Source organism: Alligator sinensis, unplaced genomic scaffold (genome assembly GCF_000455745.1).
Source record: "Alligator sinensis unplaced genomic scaffold, ASM45574v1 scaffold400_1, whole genome shotgun sequence".
NCBI lineage: Eukaryota > Metazoa > Chordata > Crocodylia > Alligatoridae > Alligator > Alligator sinensis.
This window is the reverse complement of record NW_005841897.1, coordinates 3,439,583-3,465,951: the sequence shown is the minus strand read 5'-3', so window position 1 is coordinate 3,465,951 and position 26,369 is coordinate 3,439,583. Positions and strand designations below refer to the sequence as shown.

Genomic DNA, 26,369 nt, shown 5'->3' with positions numbered 1-26,369 from the left:
AAAGAGTTCTGACTCCATTTGAGTTCTTGGTAGTATTGAAAATAATAGTTTGCTAATGCAGGAACAGCACAGACAGCCTGACATACAATTTGAGGAAAACTCTGGGTACCCAATCAAGGGAATCAAAAAGGTAGGAGACTAAGAGGGAGTTCCCACTTGTTATATTTGTATTCTCCATTCATTCACACCAGTAGCTAAATTTTACTTGTCCTTTGCATAAATATAGTGTACATTTGATGTAAGGAGAACTTGGCCCATTGCATTGTATTGTTGATCTCTTATTTTGACTGGAGGGCCAAGTACGGACACAAAATGTTGTATGTCCGGTTTGTCAGGGCTGTTTTGTTTAATGTATACACCAAACATCTCACCTGACAGCTCTTTGATTTTTATCAGTTCTGATGCAAATCATGATCCTCCATAAAAAGGATTATTTGGTTGGAAAATCACCAACCTTGCTCTTTTGTTATTGCAAGCAGTTATGAAGATGGGTTAAGGCTGAGGTTTTACAAGCAAATCTTTCAGCTGAGAGACTGCTAAACTGAAGATAACAGTCCAAAGTGATTTGCATTTGGACTGAAAAGATGATACTGGAGGCAATTGCCATATGGTAGAGTACATAAATAGTAGATGTTACAAAATGTATGTAATTGTTACAGTCTCTTTAACGTGTTATTGAATAAACTCAAAGTATGTAGGAGTTGGAAGGGTTTAGGTTGTAGCCGTGTTGGTCTAAGGACATAGGCAGACAAGGTTCCTTGGGTGAATTTGATCTCTTTTATGAGACCAACCCAAATGGAGTTGGAAAGTACTTTGCAATAGTGTTGCAAGTGTGTTCATCTGAACTTTGTTGAAAGTTCCACAGTTATGTTGCTAAGTAATGAATCCTTTATTCTTTTCTCTTATTCTTATGTCCATGCTATTTCCTAAAATGTCTGTTTCCCAGAAACAGAAAAGCAAGGAGTTCAGTCATGCTAAGAAGATTAGAATTTAACCTAAGAAATGTGGTGTTGAAGCTGTTTGGCACTAACTACTATCTCTTGGCATAAGTGACTCATGCAATTACTATTTGAGGTTTTGTTGCTGGTACTCTTATTGTGGAAATACAATTTTCAATGCATTTCCAGTATTTCCCTGCTGTTTCATTTTGAAAACTAAATAGATCAGTTAGCTTTTATAACTTATTTTTCTTCCTTTATGTTTCCTTTTGACGTGGAGGGTCTTTTAGATTGTCAGAATAAATCAACATTCCTCTTCGAATAACAATACTTGTTTGAATTTTTATCCTATTGTAGTGAAAAGGAAGAAAGTTCAGGAATGTAGCAAGAGGGTTACAGGAACATCAGAAGATAGCTATACATTTGCTTTCTGTCGATTTTTCAGGTAGTTCAGGTTCATCATTTATTGCCCAGTTTGCAGAAATCAAAGAATGGTTCTGCCTCATCACATCAGTTAAATTAATGTAATTTATTTGCATACTGTTATTTCTTGCAATACTTTGCACCTAGGATGTGATCCTCTAACTTCTTTTTCTGTAGTTAAGGAAGAAACAGGTTAATCTAATTGGTTCTAAAGTTTCTAGAAAAATATAACTACATAAATGCATAAATTGAACCCTGGACTTATTGACAAGAGATCCTCCATAATATCTCTCGTGTTCAGAGTTAGGGTTTTTTTATACACACTTTGGATTTAAGATTCTAAATAGCAGTTCCCAAACTAGGGGCCACCCTCTGAATATGGTGGGATCCCAAGCTCCAGAGACTTTATTTTCCTGGATGGGATTGGCCTGAAAGTGGGGTTGGCCGTGTTTGCATGTCAAGCAGAAGTTGGCTCTGCTAGTGGGACCCAAGTAGAAGATTGGGAACCCTGTTCTAAAAAGTCTGTTGGAGGTGTAAACACATTTAAAAACAATACAATTATTCAGTGCCAGAGACATTTCCAAGCTCTGTTGCCAAACTGTTTGCTATTCACCAACACTCAGTATCCTCCTCAACCCAAGAGAGCCTGGGAAAATTTGAGCCTTGCAGAAGGCTCTGTGTAAGCCATTGCATCTCCTCTCTTGAAAATCTAAAGAAAAAATATTGGCTTTAGTTAAGTCCCTTCAGCAAGATTGCCTTGCATCTTAACTGTACAAAATGGAATGTCTTTTGGGGTTACAAGCTGGGTGGACTGTAAGAAAAACATAGTCCTATGAACATAAAATAAAAAGACTTGTCCTCACTTGCTGTGGAGAAAGGTATCCAGAAAATACATCCGAAACCCAAAATAAAGCTCACACTTTATTACAGCATAACCAATAAAAAGCTCATAGCTTTTAATAATATGAAGCTAGCTATATCTTGCCTTGAACCAGAACTTTGGTTTTTCAGTTTCTTGTGCCTTGGTTTTCCATTGGCTACTTTGCTGTGCCAGTGTTCCCAGCTGGGATTTGTCAGTTTGGCTCTCTTAATCTTAGTTGCCTACCTGTCTGCAACAGCAGGTGGCACAAAGGAGTATACCAGAGTGGATAAAAATAGACGATTTTTAAAAAAAATAAAATTGGATTTTTTTATTTAAATCAGGTTTTCTTTTAATATTTTTAAAATTAAATTAAAATTATTTTTCTTTTTTAAAAGATAAACCAGCTTAAAATGAAATTTAAATTGAATAGGACATAGGCTAAGCCATGAGTGTTATAATTTATTAAAATTTAAATATAGTAGGTTGTCATTGAGCCTCTACTAAAAACTCTGGAGTTGAAGGCTGATTTTTCTTATATGTTAGAATGAGGGAGAAAACATCTAACTTTTGAGGTCAAGCTTTAAAAATATGGCACCATTTCATGTTGCTATCTACAATCCCTCACAGTCTAGGATAGTCACTCTCACGGGTCAAGTAAAGGTTAGTAAATGGGTCTGTTTCATGTGTTCGGGCAGGGGTGGGTAAAATACAGTCCGCAGCCCAGATCTGGTCTGCCAGGCAGTTTCAGCCAGCCCGCAGGCATCCACCAACTAATTGTACCCCACCCAGCCCATGCACCTTGCTCCCGCCCTCATGGGTGGAAGGGCACGGCCCACCCAACACACAGCTTCCTGGTGGGGACACTGCTGCAGCTGCCAGGGAACCTGCTTGGCTTTCCTGGTGTCCCACTTGCTCTGGGCAGCAGGTAGGGAAGTGGCGGGGCTGGGGAAGAACTGCAGCTGCCAGGGGTGTGGAGCCCCTGCCGGTGGCGGCAGAAGCAGCATGCGCTCAGGGTGCTTGTGCCTTGTGCAGGCACTGCTGCCTGGTGGTGCACGTCTCTGGCCAGCGCTGCACATGGTGGCAAGGAGCGCAGTCAGGCTGGCCTGCCTCTATCATGCACGGCTCCCTGTGGCACACATGCAGCTCCCAGCACTCATGCCATCAGGGGGAGCCCTGTGCAATGGAGCTGGCGGCAGCTGCTGCTGCTGGCAGGGACTGTGCACCATGGAAGGGAGTGGGGGGTGGTCCCCTCACCCTCCCTCACACCCCACAAATGCCACACAACCACAGCCTGTCCCTGCAGCCTCCCAACATGCCCTACAGCCCCCGCACAACCACACCCCCTCACAACCTCCCCCAACACCCCACCATACTTGCATACACACCCATGCACCCCCAACCACACCCCACATCTCTCGCACACAATATCCAAGGGTAAGACTTTATTTTTGAGTTATTTTGCAGTCATCTGTATACAGTACACAAACATGAATCATGACAAAAATATTTTTTGTAATAAAATTTTAAAATACGTTACAGTAGGTGTTTGACTTTTAGTGTGTGATTTGGTTTTTTTTCCAGTTCCAAGATGGTAACCCTTCCATCCCAAAAGGAGTCCATCTGGGAGCAAGGGGAGGGACTTCGAGTAGCAAAGGTCAGGGGTTAGGGTGCAGACTTCTCATCCCAAAATGGTGACCAGGGGGCAGGGCTATCCTTGAGACCCTCAACAGCTCACCAGAACTCATTAAGCGGCCCTCCAACAAAATAATTGCCTGCCCCTGTCTTAGGGGTTTGACCCTGCAAGGGATGTAGGGTCTATACTCCTGGACACAGAAGATTAACCACATCATCTCAAGGGTTGGAACCTGGCATCTGACTCCAGCAGCCACTCTGTGTACTCCTTGATTTAAGATTATCCCCTGAGCCCACCTCAATGGTATCAAACTCCTGTTCCATTCTCTATACCTAAGCTCTGATCAGCTCTTCTCTCAGATGATGTATATTTATGATTCTTCACCTCTAATAGAAGCTTATTCTCCAGCTCATGAAGAAACAACCATCTGCTTATTCACTATCAACCCCTTGCTTATGAATGGGTCTTGGGTACCTCAGTTACATGGCCTTTTTTAGTTTCTTTGTATGTGTAGAGAGAAGTAAGCACTAACTTCTCAAGTGCTCTATCCACATCTCTAAACTAAAACACTGCAGCACATAAGGCCACAGGTTTACAATAGCAGAACTCAGGAATTGGTAGCAGGGGAGGTGTGTTGGGGAGGGTGGTGGTGGGTATGAAAGGTCCAGTGGGTTATGTCACGTGGTGGAGGGAGAGGGAGCACAGTAGTGAGCAGTGCATGCAACAGAAAGGACCAGTGCTGGCCTCAAGACAGTGTAAGAAAAAGAACAATATTCTGTTGGGCATAGACTAGTCTTGATTTCAACACCTAGAGACTGGAGGAAAAAACTACCATGGCTGCCAGTCTCAAAAAAGACCCTGTTTGGGAATATTTTCAAGAAATGTTTTGTACCATTGGGAAATGAAAAGTGTGCACCAAAAGTAAACAGTACAACAAAGAGATGCAAAGCCTGGTAGCCCAAGTGAAGCATCGCTATGAAAAATGCTTCTCAACTATCAATGTTTTGTTTAATAAATTTGAAGGGCTAGTTTCGTGTGTTTAATTAAATTCAAATTGCCATTTTAATGTAGCTTATTACAAATATGAGCAAAAAGTTAACCATCTATTGAATAAGAAATGTATATCTCAGAATTTTATAGCATACTAAAATGTATGATTTCTAACAACCCAAATATGTTAAACTACATATTTTAAAAAATAGCATGTATGTGCCTAGCAAACGGATGTACCAACTTTACTGTAAACACTGCATTTAGTTGTAAATCAATGTTTTGATTGTTATATTGACCCATGAATATATACACACACACACACACACACACCTGTCTTTAACACACAATACACACATGCACATATACACACACTTGCGCATACACACATGCACACACACCTACATACACACACATGCACAAAGACGCACACGTTGGGAAAGTTGATAAAAATCAATTATTTAAACTGGGCTTTTGGCTTGCTGATTTAAATCAACCTAATATTAAATCAATCTACTCTGGTGCATACATTTGCCTCTGTCCTTTTTCCCTGCTTCTCTGAAAAGGCGAGAGAGAGGGGGGGAGGCGAAAACACTACAGCAATTAATAACAGGAGGAAAACAAGTGCTGCCTTCCTATCACACATAACAAGTGAACTTGTAACAAGAAAGAACTAAATTTTAAATTCAGTTATTCTGAAACCGTTTCTTGTTACGGGTTGCAACTCTTACAGTATTGTATATAATCAGGATCTTGAATATTTAGGATCAAAACAAAAACTAAATGGGATTTATTTTAGGTTCTTGAATACATTTGACATTCTCAGTCAAGTACGTTTCAACCAGAGCTTTTTTGTTTCTGTCTCCAGCAGGTGGAGCTGTTAATAGCCTTGCAGTTAAGCATAACGTAACTAGAAAAGAAGCAATCGGCCACGTAGGCCTTCCTGTGTTACTAGCCACGCTCCAGTACACAGACTTACTAAAGGATTCCTTTACCCCTTACAGGCCATAAGGAACTAAACGGAAAGAAAAGTATTCAGGGAAGACCAAGACCCTTTCTGTTGGCTGGGTCTCTGAAGTGAGTTACCTATCTAGCTCCTGCAACTGCTTTCAGCCAGAGATGGCTTGATAGCCTTTTTAATTATTTTTTTTGCGTCTGTTAGGTTCCTTTGGGCAACAGGAACAGATCTTACCCAGCCACGTAGAACAGTGGCATCCAGCCTTCTGGCCTCATGGACCAGATAAGTGGCATGAGGTCAGTTTGTCGGCTGGATCCCAAACCACACTGAACTTTTGTTCAGGGCCTAGGGGCAGCTCCCCATGGGTCCAGGAAGTTGGCAGCAGGGCAGTATCAGTTAACACTGACACTATTTTCCTGTCTCCAAATTTATGGGCTGTGAGGGAGCCCTGTAAACCAGAGGATATAGCTCTGTGTCCCAGGTCTGGCCCATGGTCCTGAGGTTGAGCATGCCTAATCTACAACATTCCCACCTTGGTCCACACCCTAGCTCCTTTCATTTAGAAGTATCTTCATCTCCTTTCACATTAACTGATCTAATGTGATGTACAGCAGTTATCAAAACTAGGAGTTTACAAAAAGCATTGGTCCACATTGCAGAGGCCTTAGGTTTATGAAAACAACCCAAATACTTTCAAAAAAGAGTGTAGGCTGAAAGAGAGAGTACACCAGAAGCAAACAGCTCTAAACAGTCTGGGATCTTCTGCAGAAGAGTCCCTTGGCTGCTTTTAGGCTAGCCTGACTAGCTGTCTCAGATCTCTTGGAGCAGGCTAAAAGAAACCAAATCACTTTGCTTTGCAAAACAGTCCAGAAAGGAGGTTGCGGTGATTGTCTTTCTGTACCCCAAAAAATCTTCATGCCGCTACCCCTCCCCCATTTCTTTAAAGTGTACATAAAGGTTTTGGTAGAAGGAAGAATACATTGATTTTTAGTTGAGGAAAGATTTCTTCACTTACACATACATTGACCTTTACACTAGTTATTAAATGGACCGGAACTCATAGTTACGTAATATAATTGTTTCAAACCTTTCAGTTTTATGCACTCTTTTATCAAGATAGTTCTGGATTTGAAGATGACAAATGTATTCCTGAGGGTGCAGAGTTTTCAAATGGGCTGTGACAGGTCAATTCAGCTGAATACATTTGCTGATTTAAGTTTATAGAAGTATAGCTCTGTATCTCACATGTAAACTTTCACCCACAATTCCTATTCTGTGCGGTCCTAAAATAACATTTTCAAAACAAATCATTGTTACTAAATTTGAACACCTCATCCCAAACCCTACCAAGACAAGAGCCAGGTTTGCAACTGACTTTTAAGGGGAGGAGGAAAGGGACCTTTTGGTTTACCTCATCTTTTGGTTTATTTAATCTAGAGATTAGTTTGTTATTGTCAAGTCGCAGCTACTAGTGGGGCAGTATTCTCATTTCTGAAGCAATATTGCCTGTATATTTGACAAATTCATTTTTCTTCTGATGTAGTCATATATAATTGTGAACCTAGTGCAGTAGTACTAAACCGCAAATCTGATTGTCGCTCCCATGGATGTTATTGCAGCCTAGCAATCTTAAACCAACCACTGAAAATTACCTATGTGAATATTGAAGGCATATAGAACAATAACTGTAGGTGAATCTAATGTTATTGTGGGGAGAGATTTCTTTCAGCTCAAGCAAGAGCTATGGTACAGTGGAGTGATCTTTAGATTACCACCGTTCTCGTTTTAACTCAACCCTTGACACACAGGAAGAAACAGTGTCAGAGTAGGTTCAGGAAAGATCCTTCAACTAAACTTGGCTGTAAATAACAAATCCTGTCTTTCTCGTTGTGTGTTGAATTGGGGGCCTAACTGAAGTTAGTTGGAGTAGTACCAGATGCATGTCCAAACAGCTTTTCTTTATATAGCGTGTGCTGGCTTTTATTTACACGTTGAGTAATAATGCCTTTATTTTGACCAAAATTCTGGCATTCAGCATGAACCAAAGATCAGTTTAAAACTGGCCCGACAGCTTGCACTCAGAAAAATGTAACTTGGTGGCTGCAATATTATCATCATAAACCTTGCCCTTTCCATTTTAATGGGGTATCCCTCCCTAACCTCAAGCCTGTGGCAAGTTGTTTCTCTGGAGCTTGTTTATAACACTCAAAGTACAAACTGCTGTTCAAGGGGAAATGCAACCATACTGACTATAAAAATGTTTGTTATTGCGCACCTTCCTTTCACTCTATCCTTTTGTAACTAGTCTTACCCATTCCATCCTACCATTTAATCTGCTGAAAGTCCTCGTTAGAACTCTTACCCTGATGTCATGGAGTTTTGAGAAGAATATGCTACAAATGCAAGAATTAATAGCTGTAACCATGTACTTTGGCAGCTTTATCATTACTAGTCAGGTAGGAATGGTGATTTGCTGATGTAACACAGAAAAAATATTCTTTAACCAAATTGCACAGCTAGTGTTAAATATTTTCCTACCAGTTGCTCAAAAACATTATATTAGATATGCCTCTATATAATTAAAAATAATATAAGCATACACTTAAAGTTATTTTCTAAAGAATGATCCATATCCAAATTTCTAAGTTATTTAAACTGCCCTAAAACTCTTTACAAATTGAGTTTTCTTTTCCTTTTCAAGATCATAGGTTCAAAGGACAGTAGGGCTGGCAGGGACATAATAAGGTCATTTAGTCCAGTGGTGTTTCAAGTGGTGTTCCTTGGGGTTCCACGTTATTTCATCAGGGGTTTCACAACGAGCCTGGGGTAATGTCGGAGTGGAGTTGGGAGGTGGTGAGCCATCATTGCCAGCCCAGGTTGCCTGGCTTCATGTCAGCTCCCAGGGTAGGGGGAAGGGCTACACAGTAAAAAGGAATATGAAAGGATTCTAGGTGATTTTAGGAAGTTTGAAAACCACTGATTTAATCTATCCCCCTGCTCAAGGCAGGATTGTCCTGACTGAGCCACCTCAGTTAAATATCTGTGGGTGTTTATACACGAGCGCTGGGAGGCGGGGGACACCGTTGAACGAGCCCTAGTTAAAGCATCACTGCCACCATTTTTCAGCACAGGGATGCTGATACATGTGACTCTGGACTCTGCTGGAGCACAGTAATTACTACGCTCCAGCAGACTCGATTAATCAAGTCTGCTCCGACGCACTGTAATTACAGAGCATCGGTGCAGCCTCAGTGTACGTGTATAGGCGCCTTGCTCTTGAAAATTTGCAGGGATGAGGATTCCATAACTTCTCTAGGCAGTCTGTTTAACCATCTGGTTAGTGAGAAAGTTCTTAATTTCCAACTGAATTTTTCTCTACTGTGGCTTGAGGCCATTTCTCTTAGTCCTGTCCCTTATAGCAGTGGTTCTCAACCTTTTAAGAGAGTCATCCTTCCTCAGCTTCTTTTGAATTTGTCATTACCCCTGTTGAAAACCCCTGCTGTGATGCCCCAGTTTACCTCAGTGGTTCTCAGTTGGGTGCTGCTACCAGGTAAAACACACCTTGTGCACAGCCAGACCAAGAAGTTCTGTGACACGTGTGTTGTCCTGCTTCGTTAGGGTTCTTTGGGAAACAAACTTAGGAAATAGGCATGTGAGGCAAGTGGAAATTACTAAGTTTGTGTAGTGTACTCCAGGCAGCTATAGTATGCCTGACGATTAAAGCCAAGATCAAAAGATACAATCAGTATTATATTTTCTTGAAGGTGTCTTCAATTTTCTGCAGTTCAGCAATATAAAACTGGCACCTGTTAACTCACAAAATGTACTGTGTCCGGCATTAGTTGTAATTAAATTTCTGACCATTTTTGTATATAATGGAGAGCAGATTTTTTTTCATGAACCTCATCAGTAACATATACCCAAAGAAATAAAAACTAGTGGTAAATATAGTAGTAAAAATGATGTGCAAACCCAGATTCTTTTGGGAACAGCACATATATAACAAACTTAAAAATGCATGTGTTTTTCTCTGAAAAGTGAATGTTTGACAGTAGTTGCAGCATCTTATTATTTTCCAGCCCATGGACTGATGTCATTCAGTGCTGACCTTTTCTTCTTCTGTTCCCTGTGGGACAGGAGAAAATATAGGTTTTATTTTGTGTTTTAAAAGTTCATTAGCAGCAATTTTGTGGATTCATGCTTGTGGCATGGTCTGTGCAGTTTTTGAGATGAGTATTGTAAGCAATCAAGAGTTTGTGAATGCTGTTATGCAGCATATACATTTCCTTATTTGTATTTTTAATTGAATGTGTAATGTGTGTGGCTATATATTATTATAATAGGTGAATAAAACTATTTTATCCGTCATATCAGAAAATACAAGACAGAAAACCTAAAGACATAATCACATTACAGGATTTTTATGTCACCATCTTCTACTCAACATTCATTCCCTTTACCATCTTTTAATTTGGAATGGAAAGGCCATATAATTTAATGTATAGACTACTAAAGACAAAAAGGGGTAAATAAGACATGAAATGTGCTGCTTGACATATGTGGATAAAATAATCTGATTTCAAACATCAAAGGGTTATGGAATATTCATGTTTAACCTCACTTCATAGAGAATAGTCTGATACTCCTTTTTTAATGTGAAGCAAATTTGCCTGAAAATAAATGTCCTCACCCTTCCCCCTGCCTCCCCTCCCCAATAAAAAGAAAAAGAACTTCACTGTTTGGGTCCCAAATTTGCAACTTTTTTTTTTTTTTTTTTTTGCATAGGAAGAAAAATTACTTTCTAAATGACAGAAAAATATTTCTGATAGTACCCTGAGTTTCTTCAGTTACCAAAACATTCTAAAACATGCATAATTTTTTTTCTTAATCTTCAAAATTAACATTTTTCCTTAGCTTTTAGCTTATTTGAAAGACTATGTAAAACCACACCAACATGTTAACATCTTCAGTAAGTACTACTGATAGTTTTAGGTGGGGATATTTTTCCAGTGTGTTTGTGCTGTATGTTGAATGGTTGTTTCTACATACTCAATTTCCCCATTTCAAGTCTACAGTGTCCCTTTAAAATTAGGCACAGAAGACAGAGTGTTTACAAGTTTGATATAAGTTAATGTTCTGATTTTTGAGCTTCATCAAAAAGCCCTGTTCAGCTAAGCTATTAGTGTTAACTATTAATAGTTTTTCTTACCTGTGGAGAGTCACCCGTGCTGTGACAGGTGGTAATTGTTACCATCACCATCCGTAATCTTCATCAGATTCTTCCTGTAAATAAGTGAAAAAAAATCAGTGAGGCTGGAGGTTGAGCACAGAGCAAAATCAATGACAGTATAGAGGGAAACATCATGGATTTCTAAATAGAACTTAGCTCACAGTTTTGAGTGGTTATTAACATCCACCTTTTTCAGTAGTTTTAACATTTGATGTCTGGGCAGTTGTAGGAGGTCAGTGCAAAAAAGTTTCAGAATTAAAATTAAGGGAGTTTTGAGATTTTTTTTTTCCAGCTGTGTTTGTAGAGCTCTTATATTAAAAGTTTTAAATGCAGTTAAAATACCTTCTGCTTATGCAATTTAACGTACCCAATGGTTTGCTATCAGTGCCCTTTTTTGTCATTGGAAAATTAGGCTACTTAACTTTGGATTAGTTTAACAACTTGTGGGTGCAATAGAGAGCAAACAGATAGTTTTCACAAATTCACTCCTGTAAATAAAGTTTTGAATTGTTATAGCCTGAATGTCTTCAATTTATTTCTTATATGTTTGGTTTAGGAAAGCTTACTCTTCATAAGGTTTTAGAAGTAAGGTAGAAAAGGAGTCGTCTCATATGAGCTCTTCTTTTTGGGGACAGCTGACTTATAAACCAGGCTCTACTTATGCTCATAACAAAATCAAACTAGCCCTTTATTTGTTAGTTCCACCTCAGGTGGCTGGAATTGCTGGGAAAGAACTTAGTTTTTGGCAGTGGTCCTTGAACAGAAACTATATATGCTGATGCTGATGAAATTTAAATATGTAACTGAAGAACTAAGCAGCGTATTACTAGTGGGTGGACATTTAACAAAGGTAACAGAAGTTGTGCATGTTAGAGAAAAGTTTTTTCTTTTTCATATATTGCTTTAAAGTAAACAGTGAGGTGTTGTTTCCTGATAATATATTTACAACAAAATAAATATGTTTATATTTTAGATTGTGGTGATATTATCATGGGTATTTTAGCAAAATATGAGTTCAGCTTGGCTTTACCACAGTTTAGATAACTTACTTCGGAATTATTTTGAATAAAAGGCCTGCAGCTATATCTGTTAATTAAGTAACGATTAACATTTTATAGCAAATCTGATGTCTTCTTAGATGGAACTGGATATCTCATACAATTATTTTTTCCATCACTGACTACTGCCATTTCCCATTAGCTATATAATATGGCTTACTGTGCCATGTAACATGTAATGCATCATTTGTATTATAAGTTTTCTGTAAAATTGACATTGTATAGTTTAAACTAAGAGCTTCAGATATGAATTTTGCTTAAAATCATTTGAATAATTCAGTAATGCATTGATATTTATTTTACTATTTTAGTCACTAAAGCTTATCAGTTATTTGTGTGTTGAATGAGCGGCTAAGTAACAGTTTTCATATTGGCACAACCAAGTTTGATACTGTCCAGTCAGTGTACAAATACAAAAAGCCATAATGTTCTGTTCTCTTTCATTAATCTGCTGCATGTTGCTTGTTAGTTTCCCTTCTGCACCTTTTCCTCCAAATTGTGGAAGGGCAGAATCAGTAAGACAGCTGGACTCTTTACCTAACTGGCTTGAGCATTAATTTTGTAAGCCAACTTGGCTGGTTGACAGGGACTTTGACAGTTGCCTTTCAGGTATCCAGTTCTGGGAGTGGAACGAACAAGGCCAAGTTCCATATATGGTAAATGGGCAATTAGATGTACAAGAATCAGAATCACAACAGTTAGTACACTGAGCAGAGGAAGTCTTTGCCAGCCAGGAAGGACTGAGTTTGAAATCTCTTTTCTTTCCTGGACTTAAGTGCCTATCTCAGGGCAGCACATAAGCACCTATGTGAGCCGGGTTTCAGTCTGAATTTCCCTCCTGTGTTCACAGGATACAGAGGACTGGCTCACTGTTTTCACTGAAAACAAGAGGGGCCAGAGGAGGCTGCCTACCTTAAATATTATAGCCCAGTGCTTCTCAACCAGTGTGCCATGAGATCTTTTTAAGGGTGATGCAGCTCCCACACAATATTAGCACTGTCAGCTATGAAAATGCCTATACATGATTCACAGCATAAACACAAAGACTTCAAACAGAAATCCATAGCATCTTTGCAATGGAGGAATTGCTCTATTATTTTTTTCATAGTCAAAAAATGAGTAAAAGCTGGCATTTTCTTTGCTGGAATAGAGGTAGGGTTGGACTAGAGCAAGTAGACACTATTAATCACATGGCCACCAAAATAGCAGCCACTTCTCCCTGGGCTTGCAGGGCACTTTTGTACTGCTCCAGCGGTAAGGGGAAGGGGTGTTTTAATTTGAGTAGCTCAGAGAACTGCTCTAATTAAAGCAGCACAGCTGTAATTACAGTGCATTGGAGCAGCCGCTGTGCTTGTGTATATGCATTCGCAGACAGCGGGGCAGAGTCTAGTGTTAACCCACTCGCAGCTGCTAGTGAGGCTGTAGCTTTCAGCTGAAAAGCTGCTCATCTGACTGAGGGCGAGTGAGCTGCTGCATGCAGTCCATTGTCTCAGTGAGGCTTGTAGTGTGGAAACAACACTTTATTTTTTTTTTTTACAGGAACTTATTTTAAGAACTATTAACAGTAAAGGAGTAACAGTCTGTCTTCCACTCTTCCAAGGTTCTGTGGCCTAGACACACAAGGAAGTTTATGCTGCCTCACCCCGACTGCTTCTTGGGATACCACACTTCCTAGAGGCTTATGTTCCCAGGAAGTCTCTCTGTCAGTCATCATGATTCTGAAAATAATCTTTTTTCCTACATTCTGCTTTCCAAAAGCAAAGAGCATGTTTTAGTTTCAGGGCATGTAGTATGCCAAAAAAATACAATAAGTAGTTTGCTAATTTGTAACATAGAATCAATCATAGGAAAGTAGAGCTGGAAAGGACAGGGTCATCTAGTCAAGGCAGGACTGTCCCCAACTAAGCCATCCCAGCCAGTAACGAATCATCATAATTTAAGGAAGTATTTTTATGGGTAGTTATCTTTTATGGGATCAAGGGTGATTTTATCTTAAAGATGCTAACTTATACAGTGTCACAGGGCAGGGTCCTGGAGGATGGCCATGATTTCCCCAAGGCCCCCTTACCATGCCAAGTTGGCCAAATGGTCACCCTCAATCCTCGCCCACCACGTCTTTGATGACAAAATATATAATTGGGAGGCTGCCTTTCAGGCCCTCTTGGTCACGGTTAGCCGTACACTCTGACCCCATGCCTTCCCAGACCCCTGGTAGGTCCTGCTCCAAGATGGATGGTACCACAGTTGTTTCCGGGCACCCTAGCTTTATGGGCTATGTGTGGCTCCAACCACCCCTTTACCACGCCCCAAGCCTCGCAAATGGGATTGATGTTGTTCGGTCACGGCCTAGTTATAACGAGGCCCTCTTGTCCTCCCTGGGCCCTGTGTGGCCCTGGTCTCACCCTGCACCCTCTCTGGCACTCATCAATGCTGCCCCCTCTCTGGGGTTTCTGTCGCCGCCTTCTTCTCTGGGACTTCTCCAAAATGCTGCCCCCTTCTCTGGTGCTTACCATACCCTCACTGGGACTTCTCATCAACATCCCCTCTCTGGGGCTGGGGTCAGTACACCCTGAATGCTGCACCCTCACTGGCGCTGGGGTCCCCTATGAGGCCTCCTCCAACCCCTAATAGCCTCACCCAAACCACCGGTTTTAAACAGTAAACAAAAGGCTAGCCCCTCGGCTATAACATAAACCGAAGCCGCCCGGCTATAACAACATTACTCAAAACACCCCATGGATGCTCCATCCTTTACCCGGCCCTGGGGCTGTACCTGCGGTCAGGGCTCTCCTCTCAGCTTTGCTCAGGGGGAGCTTCTTCCCCCCTGGCTGCTGGTAGGGAACTGCCAGCCTGGCCTCAGCCCCTGGGTTTTATATGGGAGCTAGGCCCTGCCCCTTCTGGTCAGCTGACCTCCACTGGTTGCCCTGGCAAGCAGCAGCTGGGCTCGTCACTCACTGCTAGGGCTCTTTATCTAGCAGTTTTTTTCCTTTATAGGAGCAGAGCACCCAAGTGCTCTGCGACATACAGTAATCGTTTTAAAATAAGAATCATTCATAACTCTTGTGGTGTTGTATAGTAAAGTGCTACTTGATTTCTAAAATCAGGCCCCAGTCTTGATTTTCTGCAGACAGATTTTGTGTGAATTCCATAAAGGGAGTGTGCAGGAGGGCTGTGTGAAGCTTTGGTCCCTGATTCGATTTGGCAGAGATTCGGCCTGATTCAGTGGCTGAATCTCCAAATCTGAATCAAATCAGGAGACCTTTCAATCTCTGAATCGAATCGGAACCCTCCAAATCGATTCGGAGAGATTCAGAAAGATTCGGACATAGACACAGCTTTAAATGTTTTTTCTACATACCTCTAGGTAGCAGGTGGCTCGTGAATGGCACGATGCTGGGGCTCATGGAGTGTGCCACAGGAACATGGGAGTTTCCCCAGTGCATTCGGCAGCAGACCTGGAAGTGGACCAGAAGCACTTCCGGTCCATTTCCAGGTCTGCCAGGGAGCATGCTGGGCGCCCCCTGCTCCCCCCGTCTCGGCGACTGGTGCCTCTTGGGTCTGAGGGAGGCACCCGGGTCCCCCCGCGACTGAGGGGGTGCAGCTCCTCCCCCCCCCCCCCCCCCCCCCCCCCCGCGCCCCCCACCAATTCTCCCCGGTAGACCCAGAAGTGGACTGGAAGTACTTCCGGCCCACTTCTGGGTTCACCACTAAACATGTGGGGGGGGCCCCCTGCACTCCTGTGGGACGCTCCATGTGCCCCAGCATCACAGTGTTCATGAGCTGTGCTGGTACCTCAAGGTATGTAGAAAAAACATTTAAAGCTGTGTTTATGTCTGAATCACCGATTTTTCCAAATCAGAATCAAATATGGCCTGCTTCACATACCCCTAGTGTGCAGCAAATATAACAGGTTTCTGGTTGCCTTCACGTAGGTAGCATTCATATAACTTTTTACCAGTCCTGACAGCTGCTTTGAAAGAGCATATTATTAAAATTCTGTTTGTTGTCTTTTCACATTTCGGATATGCACCTTGGTGTTGTCTGCTTTTTTTATTAAAATGTGCAGGCATATGGTTTTGAAGTTTGTGATAATACCATGTGCAAATTGTGCTTTATGTAAGTTTAGATAAAGGTTGACTATTAATGGTAACCCCTGGTCAGCAGGCATTTTGGTAGTGATTGACAAGACTGTTGCCCATATACACATACAAGTTAACATAAAACCAAAGGTCCCACATGGAGACATGCAGTTTTCTAATCAGGGATGAAACTAAGAAGACCTTTCTGCGTCCTTCAATTTTTAAGCTCTTCAGACATGGGTCTCATTTAGTTGTTCATTGTTGAACCCGTTAGCAGATCAGAAATGATGGTAAATGACAGCATTTAAATGTGGCTTACCTTAGTGATGAGACAAACATGAATGAAGTCACATAGGCATAACTTGAGCAGTGTGTTGCCTTGTCACTTTATTGCTTGTTCCAACAAGGCAGTAGTTTTGTGGTGTATTGGCTATCCATGCTAGGAAATTCAGAAACCAAATTCAGAATTTAAAAACTGATTTGTGTGTATAAGTAAGACGCTACAGATTCCAAAATAACACATCCACTGAAAGACTTCAAGTCCTGTGTTTTGAAGAAACAACTGTAAAATGGTCACAAAATGTAATTTCATGTATTTTGTGTGCCCTTTGTCCCAGAAACTTTGATAATTTCCCCTGGAAAAGCCCACTTTAAAAAAGAGAATATTCAGAGGTGTGTAAAAGTTCCTCTTCGACTAATGTAAAGGGTGTCTTGAATAATGCCTTGGAAATGGCAAATCTAATGTTGCGTTCTTGTACATTTTTAGACAACTTTTGTATAGAGCCAGATTTACTTAAGTTGATTTTTCTGTATTTCTCTTGTGTATTCCTAAGTATATCAGCATAGGAAAACAGTCTTTGGTAAGAAGCTCATCAACTTTTGCTGTATGTTCTGTATGTGAAGTCTCTTCTCCTTTTCTAATTTTCATTTACTGTGGAGAAGATATTTTAAAACAAGACTTGGGATTTAACATGACAAGGAAATGGGAACCCACAAACTCATAGCAAGATCCACTGAAAATATTTGTATCAGCAGCATTGGTTGCATGTTCATCATGACATACTAGTGACTGTGGCTGATGAAGGTTTTTCTCATGACATACTAGTGACTGTGGCTGATGAAGGGTGTTCATTCCCCCATTGTTCTTTAAGAAATCCCAGATATGGTTATTTGGAGGATAGCTAAAAGAGGCCATCCCTGTGTAGGCCATCCATGGGCATTATGAATGAAAAACGAAAGCATACTGCAATAGTAAAACCAATAGCAAGCTGATTTTTTAATGAACGTCTCTGTATTTTACATGATGCCTGACATCAGACATTAGGGCAAACATTTTATATTCGGTATATAAAAATATACTGACTTTTTAGTGAGTCTAAATCTGTTTTCCCCATGCTGGAATTACTTACTGGTCTGTCCAAAACCAGATGAGTGTGGGGTTGAATAACTGAAATATTTGTTGTCCTCCTCTCCGCCACCTGGAAGTGGTCAGGAGGCCTCCAGCTAATCTTACAGCAGGTATCAAGAGGAAGAGATGGATCTGCTTCCTCCAGGTAGCATCAAGGAAGTAGAATTTCAAATCTGACACCAATTTGCTTTAAGCTGATAGAAATGCAACTTGCGGATACATCCAGGAACAGTGCTCTAGCAGGAAACCCAGCACCCACTCTTCCTGGCAGCAGTCAAAATAAAAACTGGTTTTTCACCAGGACGTTATCCATGGAGCTTAGAGACCCTTCCCCCTCCCTGCCTCCTGTGTGGAGGAAGACATGCATGCAGGCACCTCTCACATATTTTTTTCTGTTTACCTTGATCCTCCTGATTTGCAGTAAGTGGTGGAACTCGGCAGCCTTGATCTGAGAGAGAAATTACTTTAAACAGAAAAAACCCTATTAGCAACCTACTGTTTTTACAATCAAAATAGCTTTCATATCTGTCAGGGAAGCACACTTTGTTTTTCTTCTAATTCTGTAATACAGCTTACGCTGTGGACATGCTTTCGTTTGTAGCACTACAAAGTCCTGGGCCCCATTCTGCATTAGCAGCTGTCAAAGACAGCTGGGAGGGAGGAAGAGCAGAGGACTATAGGATGCAGAGGGTCTGAGAAACCCCCTGAAATGCTATATGTAACTGGACAGATGTTGCACATGACACTACAAATCATAGGGCTACAGAGAAGTTCCTGTTTTAAACAGGAACATTTTCATAGTGCTATAAATGTAATATGTGGTCACAGCCTTAAATAAATGAAAATTTCACTCACTTGTAGCTGACGTCAAATGAAGGTGGTGATGCAAAACAACCCCTCTGATATGAAAGCTGCATTTAAATTGACATAGAAATGAGTATAAATTATGCTTCCCTTAAACCATGTTTGTAAAAATGAAAAAGGACAGGGTCAGCCAGGAGATTTTATTTTCAAGCTTGTAATTTTGTTTAGATTTCAGTTTTGCCTGCCCAGTTTTCTGATGTGGTTATAGACATGTGGAAATTAAAGATATTTAAGTTTTAAAAAAATGAGTGCTGTTTAATAATGTTTATTTGGTCAAAATAATACCTTTGCCTAAGGAGCAGGAGTTCTAAGAATGCAGCCAAAACTGCAGACCCAATCAATAAAACACAGTCTAATTTGGCAGATAAAATAGGTCAGATAAATATCTGACAAGAATCTTAACAGCAAACTTGAATTGAGTATGGAGTTTAGTGGTTTTTGGGGTGGGGGCGAGGGAAGCGAGGCAGAAAAGTAAATTGCAATGGTAGTGATTTGCTTTTTAAAAAAACCAATACTGTAGCAGGGTATGTAGATTGCTTTTTATATATACATTTATAGAAGTTGCTGTGTGTCTCTGTTAATTCATGATGTTGTTTAGATCCTGAAAATATCAAGGCTGCCCTGTTTTTTGTTCACACTGTATACAGTCATAAGTCTGCAAGATAACCACTGGTCTCCAGCCTGCAATTATTAAAGGATTTTTCCCTCTCCTGCATTGGAAGGCAGAAAGCAGCTTGGGCCATGATGTATTGTTTTGGGCGGCTGTTCTGTACGTTTATAAACAACAGAGGCTTTGATTAATATGCTCGCATGTTTGCTACTTAGATCTTTTTAGATAGAGGCCGGGAAGTAATTAAGAATTTGGCAGCTGGCCAATTTACATATGGGACTTGTTCTGAATATTACAGCGACTGCTGGTATGCCAAGTGTCTAGAACTGTTGTCTAGAGAGAGGAGGAGGAAGGCATGAAGGAGGCAGGAATTTATTTGCATGCAGCCAATCGGCAATATGCGGTTGTTCTTTTGGCTGACTTTCAAAAACAGAAGAAAAGCAGCTATGGTGCTAATTGTAGCCAGGTCCTGAAGTGAAAATGTTTTGTGACAGTTGAAAGAATTTAAAGAGGAAGGAAGATCGGTTTAGTGTCAGCTGCAATTAGATAATCAAAGCTTAAAAATCCTACTCTGCTGATACCTTAACCTAGAGTTAAGGGGGCTGTGGGTGGGGGAAGGAGGCGGGGGGAGGGTGCCCTGTGTGGAGAGGGCATTTTCAAAGCCAGTGCAACTAAGGCCCGACTGAGCTTGCAGGTTGTCTGGGCGCACGCTTGCACTGAGAGATTTTCTTGGCAGCTCTACAGGATGAGGCTCACACTGTACACAGCCGACATATTGAAGCTGAGAGCCCAGGAGAACATAGATGCAGGAGTAGAGACAGCTCTGAACACAATGTAGCGTCTCCTAGGATGGTTGGGCGGCACCTTTCCTCAGGTATTTCATTACCCATCAGCCCTTTTTAGAGCCAAGAAAACCCAACCCTGAACAAATAGCATCTGCTTCTGTTAAATCAATTTATTACATAACATTTCAGAAACAGAGCAGCAGCACAGCGTCCTAAGCTTTTGGCTGCATTTCAGGTTGATAAAATGGCGTCTTCGCAGAAAGAGCTGCTTGCTAAAGATATGCTGCACTGAGCAGAAAAAATGAAATTATTTGTCACTTTCTACTGTTGGTTTTGTTTTGGAGAGTTAGCATTTAGTGGAATCCCCACTATTAGTGAAAAATGTTCCTTCTGCTTCTTTTGTTAATGCATTTAAAAGGCTCTTGCATCGGAGAAAACAAGCTGTGCTTTAAATGTCGTAGTGCAGAAAATTATAATAGGATAATAGGCTTTTCCTCGTGGGTACTTTATTTTGGTTTTGTTTTTAAATAAACCTGTTCTATTCAATGCTCCCAGCTCTTTTCTGTCTTGCTCACTGCATATGCCTTTCTAGCAGGATTTGGCAGCTCAAATGTTTATGCTGTAAGTGTTCTTTGGTGGAAATTTTGGCCACAGAATACTCGAAAGATTTCAGCTTGGGACTTTATGAGAGAGTTTTAAACCAGCTTCTTGACTTCCCTCAAATGTTGAAATTTGCTCTGACCACAAACAAGTTCTGATAGAATCATTTATTTATGTATCTAATAATTTTAACTAGTAGCACAAGAATTCAAATGTTAATACTTCATGCTGCATCTCATTCTTTAAAATTACTATTCCCATTCACTTTTTGTTATATAAAAATGATAGTACATTTGAGCTAATCTTTGAAATGTCTGATAAATCCTATTTAATTGATTAAGATAATACATAAATAATTTTTAGATATTGAGGCAAATCACTTGATTGAGCTATTTCTTATTTTGTGAGAGACCCAATTATTCTTTCTCCCCTGATTAAGAGTTATAAACTTTATTATGTTTGTACTATGAATTAAAATCTGCCACAGAATTGATTTCACTGGCCTTTTAGGATTTTTCTGTGTAGGATGTCAAGGAGCAGAAAGAGCTAAGAGGCATTGTTTGGGTGTAAAATGCAAAACAAGCCAATGAACAGAGTTGTCATTCTGCTGACTGAGAAGGGGAAATAAAGAATAAAACCAGGCAGCAGGTGTGTCCTCCTCCCCCTTTGTAAATAGAAAGCATGTCATAATGTTAATACAGATTCTCTTCCCCCACCCCCTCCTCCTTGCCTCCTTTTTGGAGAAGTCTTTAGGCTAAGGCCATAATGATCTGCTAAACTTTTTTTCTAATAATAAAAAAAAAAGAAAGAAAACCTTTTAATGTGGCACCTAATCTAATCAAGTATGGGCCAGTCCAACACTCACAACGTCCCCCTGCTGTATTTCTGTGTATTGCCTAACCTTTCTGTTATAGTATTCCGTGAGGCTTCATAATTGTAATTCACTTGAATTGTGTAGGATGAACAAATTTTGAGTTTTTAAGATTCAGATACCAGATCCTATTATTTTTAGTAGAATTGAATTAAAAGAAACCATTTTTGAAAACCATCTTGATATCATAGGGATGTGAAAAGGAGGGTATATCTTCTGACTAGGGTGGCTGACTAGGTTACAAATATTTTGCTTGTAAAAATGGACGTGTGCATAAAAACCTTGCTTGCTCTTCTCAGAGTTTATATTTGCAGTCTATTTGCTTTTCATGGTGCTGCCAAGCTCTAAACTAATTTTCTAATTGTTCATGCTAATTTTGGGATGTTGGAGCCAAAAAGTGTTGGCTTCTATTTTGGATGCATGCTAAATTAGAGTTTGCAAACTATATTTGGTCACAATTTGTAATAATAAAAATATTATCTATTTTTTCTCTTTGTTTAGGTTATGATTGAATTATTAGTACTTACAGGTAACACCGACCAAACCTGTGCCCTTTCCAGGTAGCCTCTGCAAACTCCCTCCACAATGCTTTTTTAATGAACTGCTAATCTTGAACTGCCAAACACCGGCTGGTTTTGGGCAGACACTGCCCTTGGGTGTAGAAACAGCCAACAAGAAATCACACTAATTTTGTTTCAGTTGTTTTCAAAGGTGAAATATTCATAGTAAATTTAGTGTTTAATTCAGTAGCTGCTGAAATTTATAATGATTTGATTGCCTAGTCAAGGTTTTTTCCATTACTCTTTTTAGGGAGTGGAAGTCATTTCTAAAAATCTAGCCCAAGCTTGGTTTCTAACTTGCTGTGCATGCATTTGGCAATTTAATCTATGTATACTGACAGGGTAGTTGTGAGATTTTAATTTTAAACTCAAAGTATTTGCACTTACCCATCTTGGTGCTAGCGTAACATTTTTCTATCAAGATTGGTATGATTAACAGATTTTATTTTTCAGGCAAACTATTATGAAAAAGATGCATAGCTTGAAATTATGAATATAAAGTATTATTTGAAAATCAATCACCCCTTCAATGATCTATTACTAATAAGACTCTTGAATGTCAGATAACTAGAGCAAATGGTTTCCTGCTTCTCTTGTTGTATTTAAAACGTTTGACATTAGTTTGCAAGGAAAACAAACTCCTGAAATCCTTTTTTTTGCAGGTAAATGAAAGAGTAATTTTAAAAAAATAATCATTTTGTAAGGTTCCTTTGAATTGGAGTTTTTTAATAAACATTTGGCTATGTTTATGAAGAACTGTTTTGCTGAAGACGGGGAGGAAGCAAGATTAATTTTAAAAATAAGTCTTTTGTTGTTTCAGAAATACAGAAAGACACGTAAAGGATCATAGAAAATTACAGTTGTAAGGGACCTTGGGAGTTCATCTAGTTCATCCCCCTGTTCAATGCAGGACCATCCCCAGCTAGATCATCCCAGCCAAGGCTTTGTCTAGCTGGGTCTTAAAAATGTCCCAGCTAGATTCTGCAGCAGGGATGGGCAAAATATGGCACACGGGCCAGATGCGGCCCACAAGGCTGTTCTATCTGGCCTGTGGAGCCCCTAAAAAAATTTTGAAAATTAATATTTCTCTGTTCCTTCGTTCCTGTCAAAAATGACAGGAACCAAAGGCAGTAGGACTCAGAGGAAGCCCAGTGGGCTCCCACAACAGCAGGGCCCACTTTTCCTCACGCCCAGCACCAGCTTCTTCCCTGTTGGCGAGCAGGGGGTCGGGGCTGTGTGCTGCCCCCCACCTGTACTGCGGTGGGGGGGTGGGGGGGCAGCCAGTGGGAGCACAGGGCCTGCACTGGGGTCCCAGGGGCCGGGGCCGATGGCCCAGAGCAGGGTGGCAGGAGCGCAGGGGCTCTATGGAGCCGGGCCAGCTCCCCCTTCCCTGCTGGTGCAGCCCAGCCCGGCTCCACATACCACTGCCAGCCTGCACCCCGCTTTGGGCCCCACTGATGCTGGCCCTGGGGCATCAGTCCCAAAACATTGGGGCACCTGTCAAGGGGCAGGGCTACCCATGCAGCCCTCGACAGCCTGCCAAAACTAGGTAAGCGGCCCTCCACTCAAAATAATTGCCTGCCCCTGTTCTACAGCCTCTCTGTGTAGCCTGTTTCAGTGCTTTACTACTTTCCTAGTGAGAAATATCTATCAATTCTTCCCGATATCTAACCTAAACTTCCCTTGCTGCAGCTTGAGCCCATTGCTCCTTGTTCTGTCATCTGCCACCAGTGAGAACAGTTCAGCTCCATCCTCTTTGCAACCCCCCCTGCAGCTAGTTGAAGGCTGCTGTTAAATCCCCCTCAGCGTTCTCTTCTTTAGACTAAATAAGTCTGGTTCCCTCAGCCTCTCCTTCTAAGTCATGTGCCCCAGTCCCTCACCATTTTCATTGCCCTCCGCTTGAACTCTCTCCCTCCTGTTGTTCTTCCTATATTTGAAAATTGGAGTCCTGGTAGATGGAGTAGGATGCCTTGGTGCTCCTTACTTTACTCAACTTTGTGGAGTGGCTCCTTGCCAGTCCAGATAGAATTGCTGTGAAACTTTGCTGACTTGCCTCTGGAGGCTAAAACAACTCTTTACTCTCCCCAGAACCAGACTCCATGTTTTCCTGTACCTGGTAGCAAAGTGACAGATGTAGTTTGTCTCTTTCACGTAAGAACTTACTTGCTTTCTTTTTATGTACTTTCTTCTCTTGTATTCTTTATTAGTTTTGTGGTAGTAGCCCATTAGGGATGAGGACAGTTGCACCCCCTTCTGCCTCCCCCCTCCCCCCCCCAAGCCTACAAAACGAACATATTCTTCTATTCTATGACTTAAAAGATTCTGTTGTTGAAAGAAAGCTTTTTCTAGCAATCTAAGTCTGCTCTTTTAGCCATCTGTATCACCATAAAACCACCCAGTTACATTTGAAAGTAGTTTTAAGAACCATTAATGCTCCCCAAGCACAGCAGGTGGGCACTGCACTAGTTTTCATAGTTTAAACCGCCATGGGACTAGCTTGGTGAGTACTTAGCTAGGTTGTGTGTGTGTTTTGCTTCATATTTCAGAATCATATTTTACATTAAAAAACAAATGCAGTATACCTGCTGTGCTACAAATGCCTTGCTAAGTGGAGTTGGACTTAAATGTCCTGTTTGACGTGGCCAATTTTGGTTTTCAGAAATTTCAGTGTATTGCATGTGAAGGTTACCTGACCGAAACTGGTGGCACATAAAATTGCATATACATGGTACAGGTAGAACACCATGCATGCCTGTTTTATGCTGTCTGACTGGCTGCAACCCTAATCTAGGGAAGCTACTTTTTGAGATGTCACTTGTCATTCTTCAGATATGATCAGTATAAGTTCGTTCTTCTGAAATGTATATTGAGTCAGCACTGACTCAGTGTAAGAGTCTGCTGTATATTATTTTTGGAGTTACATGCATGCATGTTTGCTTCCCAGAGCTAAACGACCGGTACAAGAACATGTCAGGAGTTCATTCTCTAATTTCAGCTGAATTGCTTGACCACTCCTTACTTGAAATTTAGTCTTTGCTTGGCATTTATGGTTCTCATACTTCTGATCATTTTTTCAGAACCTCATTATATGAATGAATCATCTTTCTCCCCCTTTTGGAGAGTCCCTGAAATTCTCTGTTAATGCCTAGCCCATCGTCCTAAAGTTCACATGGCCAAAAGTATTCTTGACCTTTCCTTATAAGCTTTCCCTTCTACATACTTTCTCAGTAACTATGAGCAGTACCATCAGTTTCCAAGTCACTTAAGCATGTACATTGGATATAGCTTTGATCAGTGCTTTCAGTGAAACAGCTATTCTTGCCATTTTTTAATTTTTCAACCTTTGTTTTTCACCAACAATATCTCTGTTATGTGCCCTATCCTATCTGTCCTATCATCCAAACCCTCCTAATTGTATATCTTTATTGCTGCAGCCCCCTCTTTTTTTTTTTTTTTTTTTTACCTTGACTACTACTACAGGTTTCTTTCCCTTTTTCTCTGCAAGTCTGTTCCAGATGCTTCTATACTTGTTCTTCTGACCATATCATCCCATCCCAATTCCTTCCACTGACTCCCCTTCACCTCCTCTTCATATGTAAGCTCTTTGTCTTCAAGTACTTCACAGCATAACTCTGCACTGCCTGAGTGATATAACTTTGCATGACATTAATTTCCACTGCAGTAATTCAAAATCACCGATATGCACTGCTGTTACCAACTACCATGCTTTCTCCTATACTGCCCCTGTGTGTGGAGAAAAGTACCTGATAACATCTTTCAGTTTTGTAGTGTTGCCTATAAAACCAGACTTCTGATAATTGGCAAGCAGTTATGATGAGTTGTGACTATTTGTTTTCCTCTTTTTTTATATTTCCTGCTCCCTTATCCCTCTCTCTCTCACATACACACACATTTACTCCGGTTAAAAAAAAGAAAAGCAAAGGCATACTACAATACATGCAGTTACAAAGCTGTGACACTTCTTCCCCATATTCATTTGTGTATTGTATCAGCAGCCCCAATCCCTTGTGTCCAGATTGTAAACCTCTTCAAGGTAGGGACTGGTTTGGGACTTTTTGAAGCTACACGATAGAAACAGCTACAAAAAAGATGAAATTATTTCCTAGCTAATAATAGCATTGAGGTGGGAACCCTCAAGCTTCCTTCTGTATCATTTGTCTGTAGTAATGCAACTTGATTACTTTTGGTCTTTATCAATGATAATCTTTTCATTAAAAAAAAGTAATAGAATTCACAGCAGAGCTTTGCAATTGTGCAAATTAGTCAGAACCAATCTCTTCCATTATCTATTCCAATCCAGTTGGCTCTGTCACTCTGTTCTCAGTATCCGAGTTAGGCTCGGAAGCGGCGAGAGACGCGCGGGTGAAAGCTCGCTGCTCCCCCGAAGCCCCCCAGAAGCTCCCCAAAACCCTCCAGCAGCCGCGGAGCCCCCCGCCGACCCCCAGCACAGCCGGGGTAAGCGGGGCCCGTGGCGAGAGG

The 26,369-nt window shown here is 40.9% G+C and overlaps 1 protein-coding gene across 7 annotated transcripts in view; it reads left to right on the top strand.

Annotated features, from left to right (window-relative positions):
* TNRC6C (trinucleotide repeat containing 6C) overlaps nucleotides 1-26,369 on the top strand; it is a 182,251-nt gene that overhangs the window by 88,227 nt on the left and 67,655 nt on the right. The window contains exons 1-2 of one of the 7 annotated variants that reach the window (XM_025197485.1): nucleotides 19,708-19,927; nucleotides 23,958-24,020. The exons of 4 other annotated variants lie outside the window; for them this stretch is intronic. Coding sequence is in view for 1 of the 3 variants with exons in the window: in XM_025197484.1 (XP_025053269.1) it covers nucleotides 19,903-19,927 (25 nt within the window). In the remaining 2 variants the exon portion in view is untranslated. Of the gene's footprint in view, nucleotides 1-19,707; nucleotides 19,928-23,957; nucleotides 24,021-25,444; nucleotides 25,465-26,369 lie in introns of those variants that run through there. 2 more of the 7 variants (XM_025197484.1, XM_025197487.1) reach the window with 2 other exon arrangements.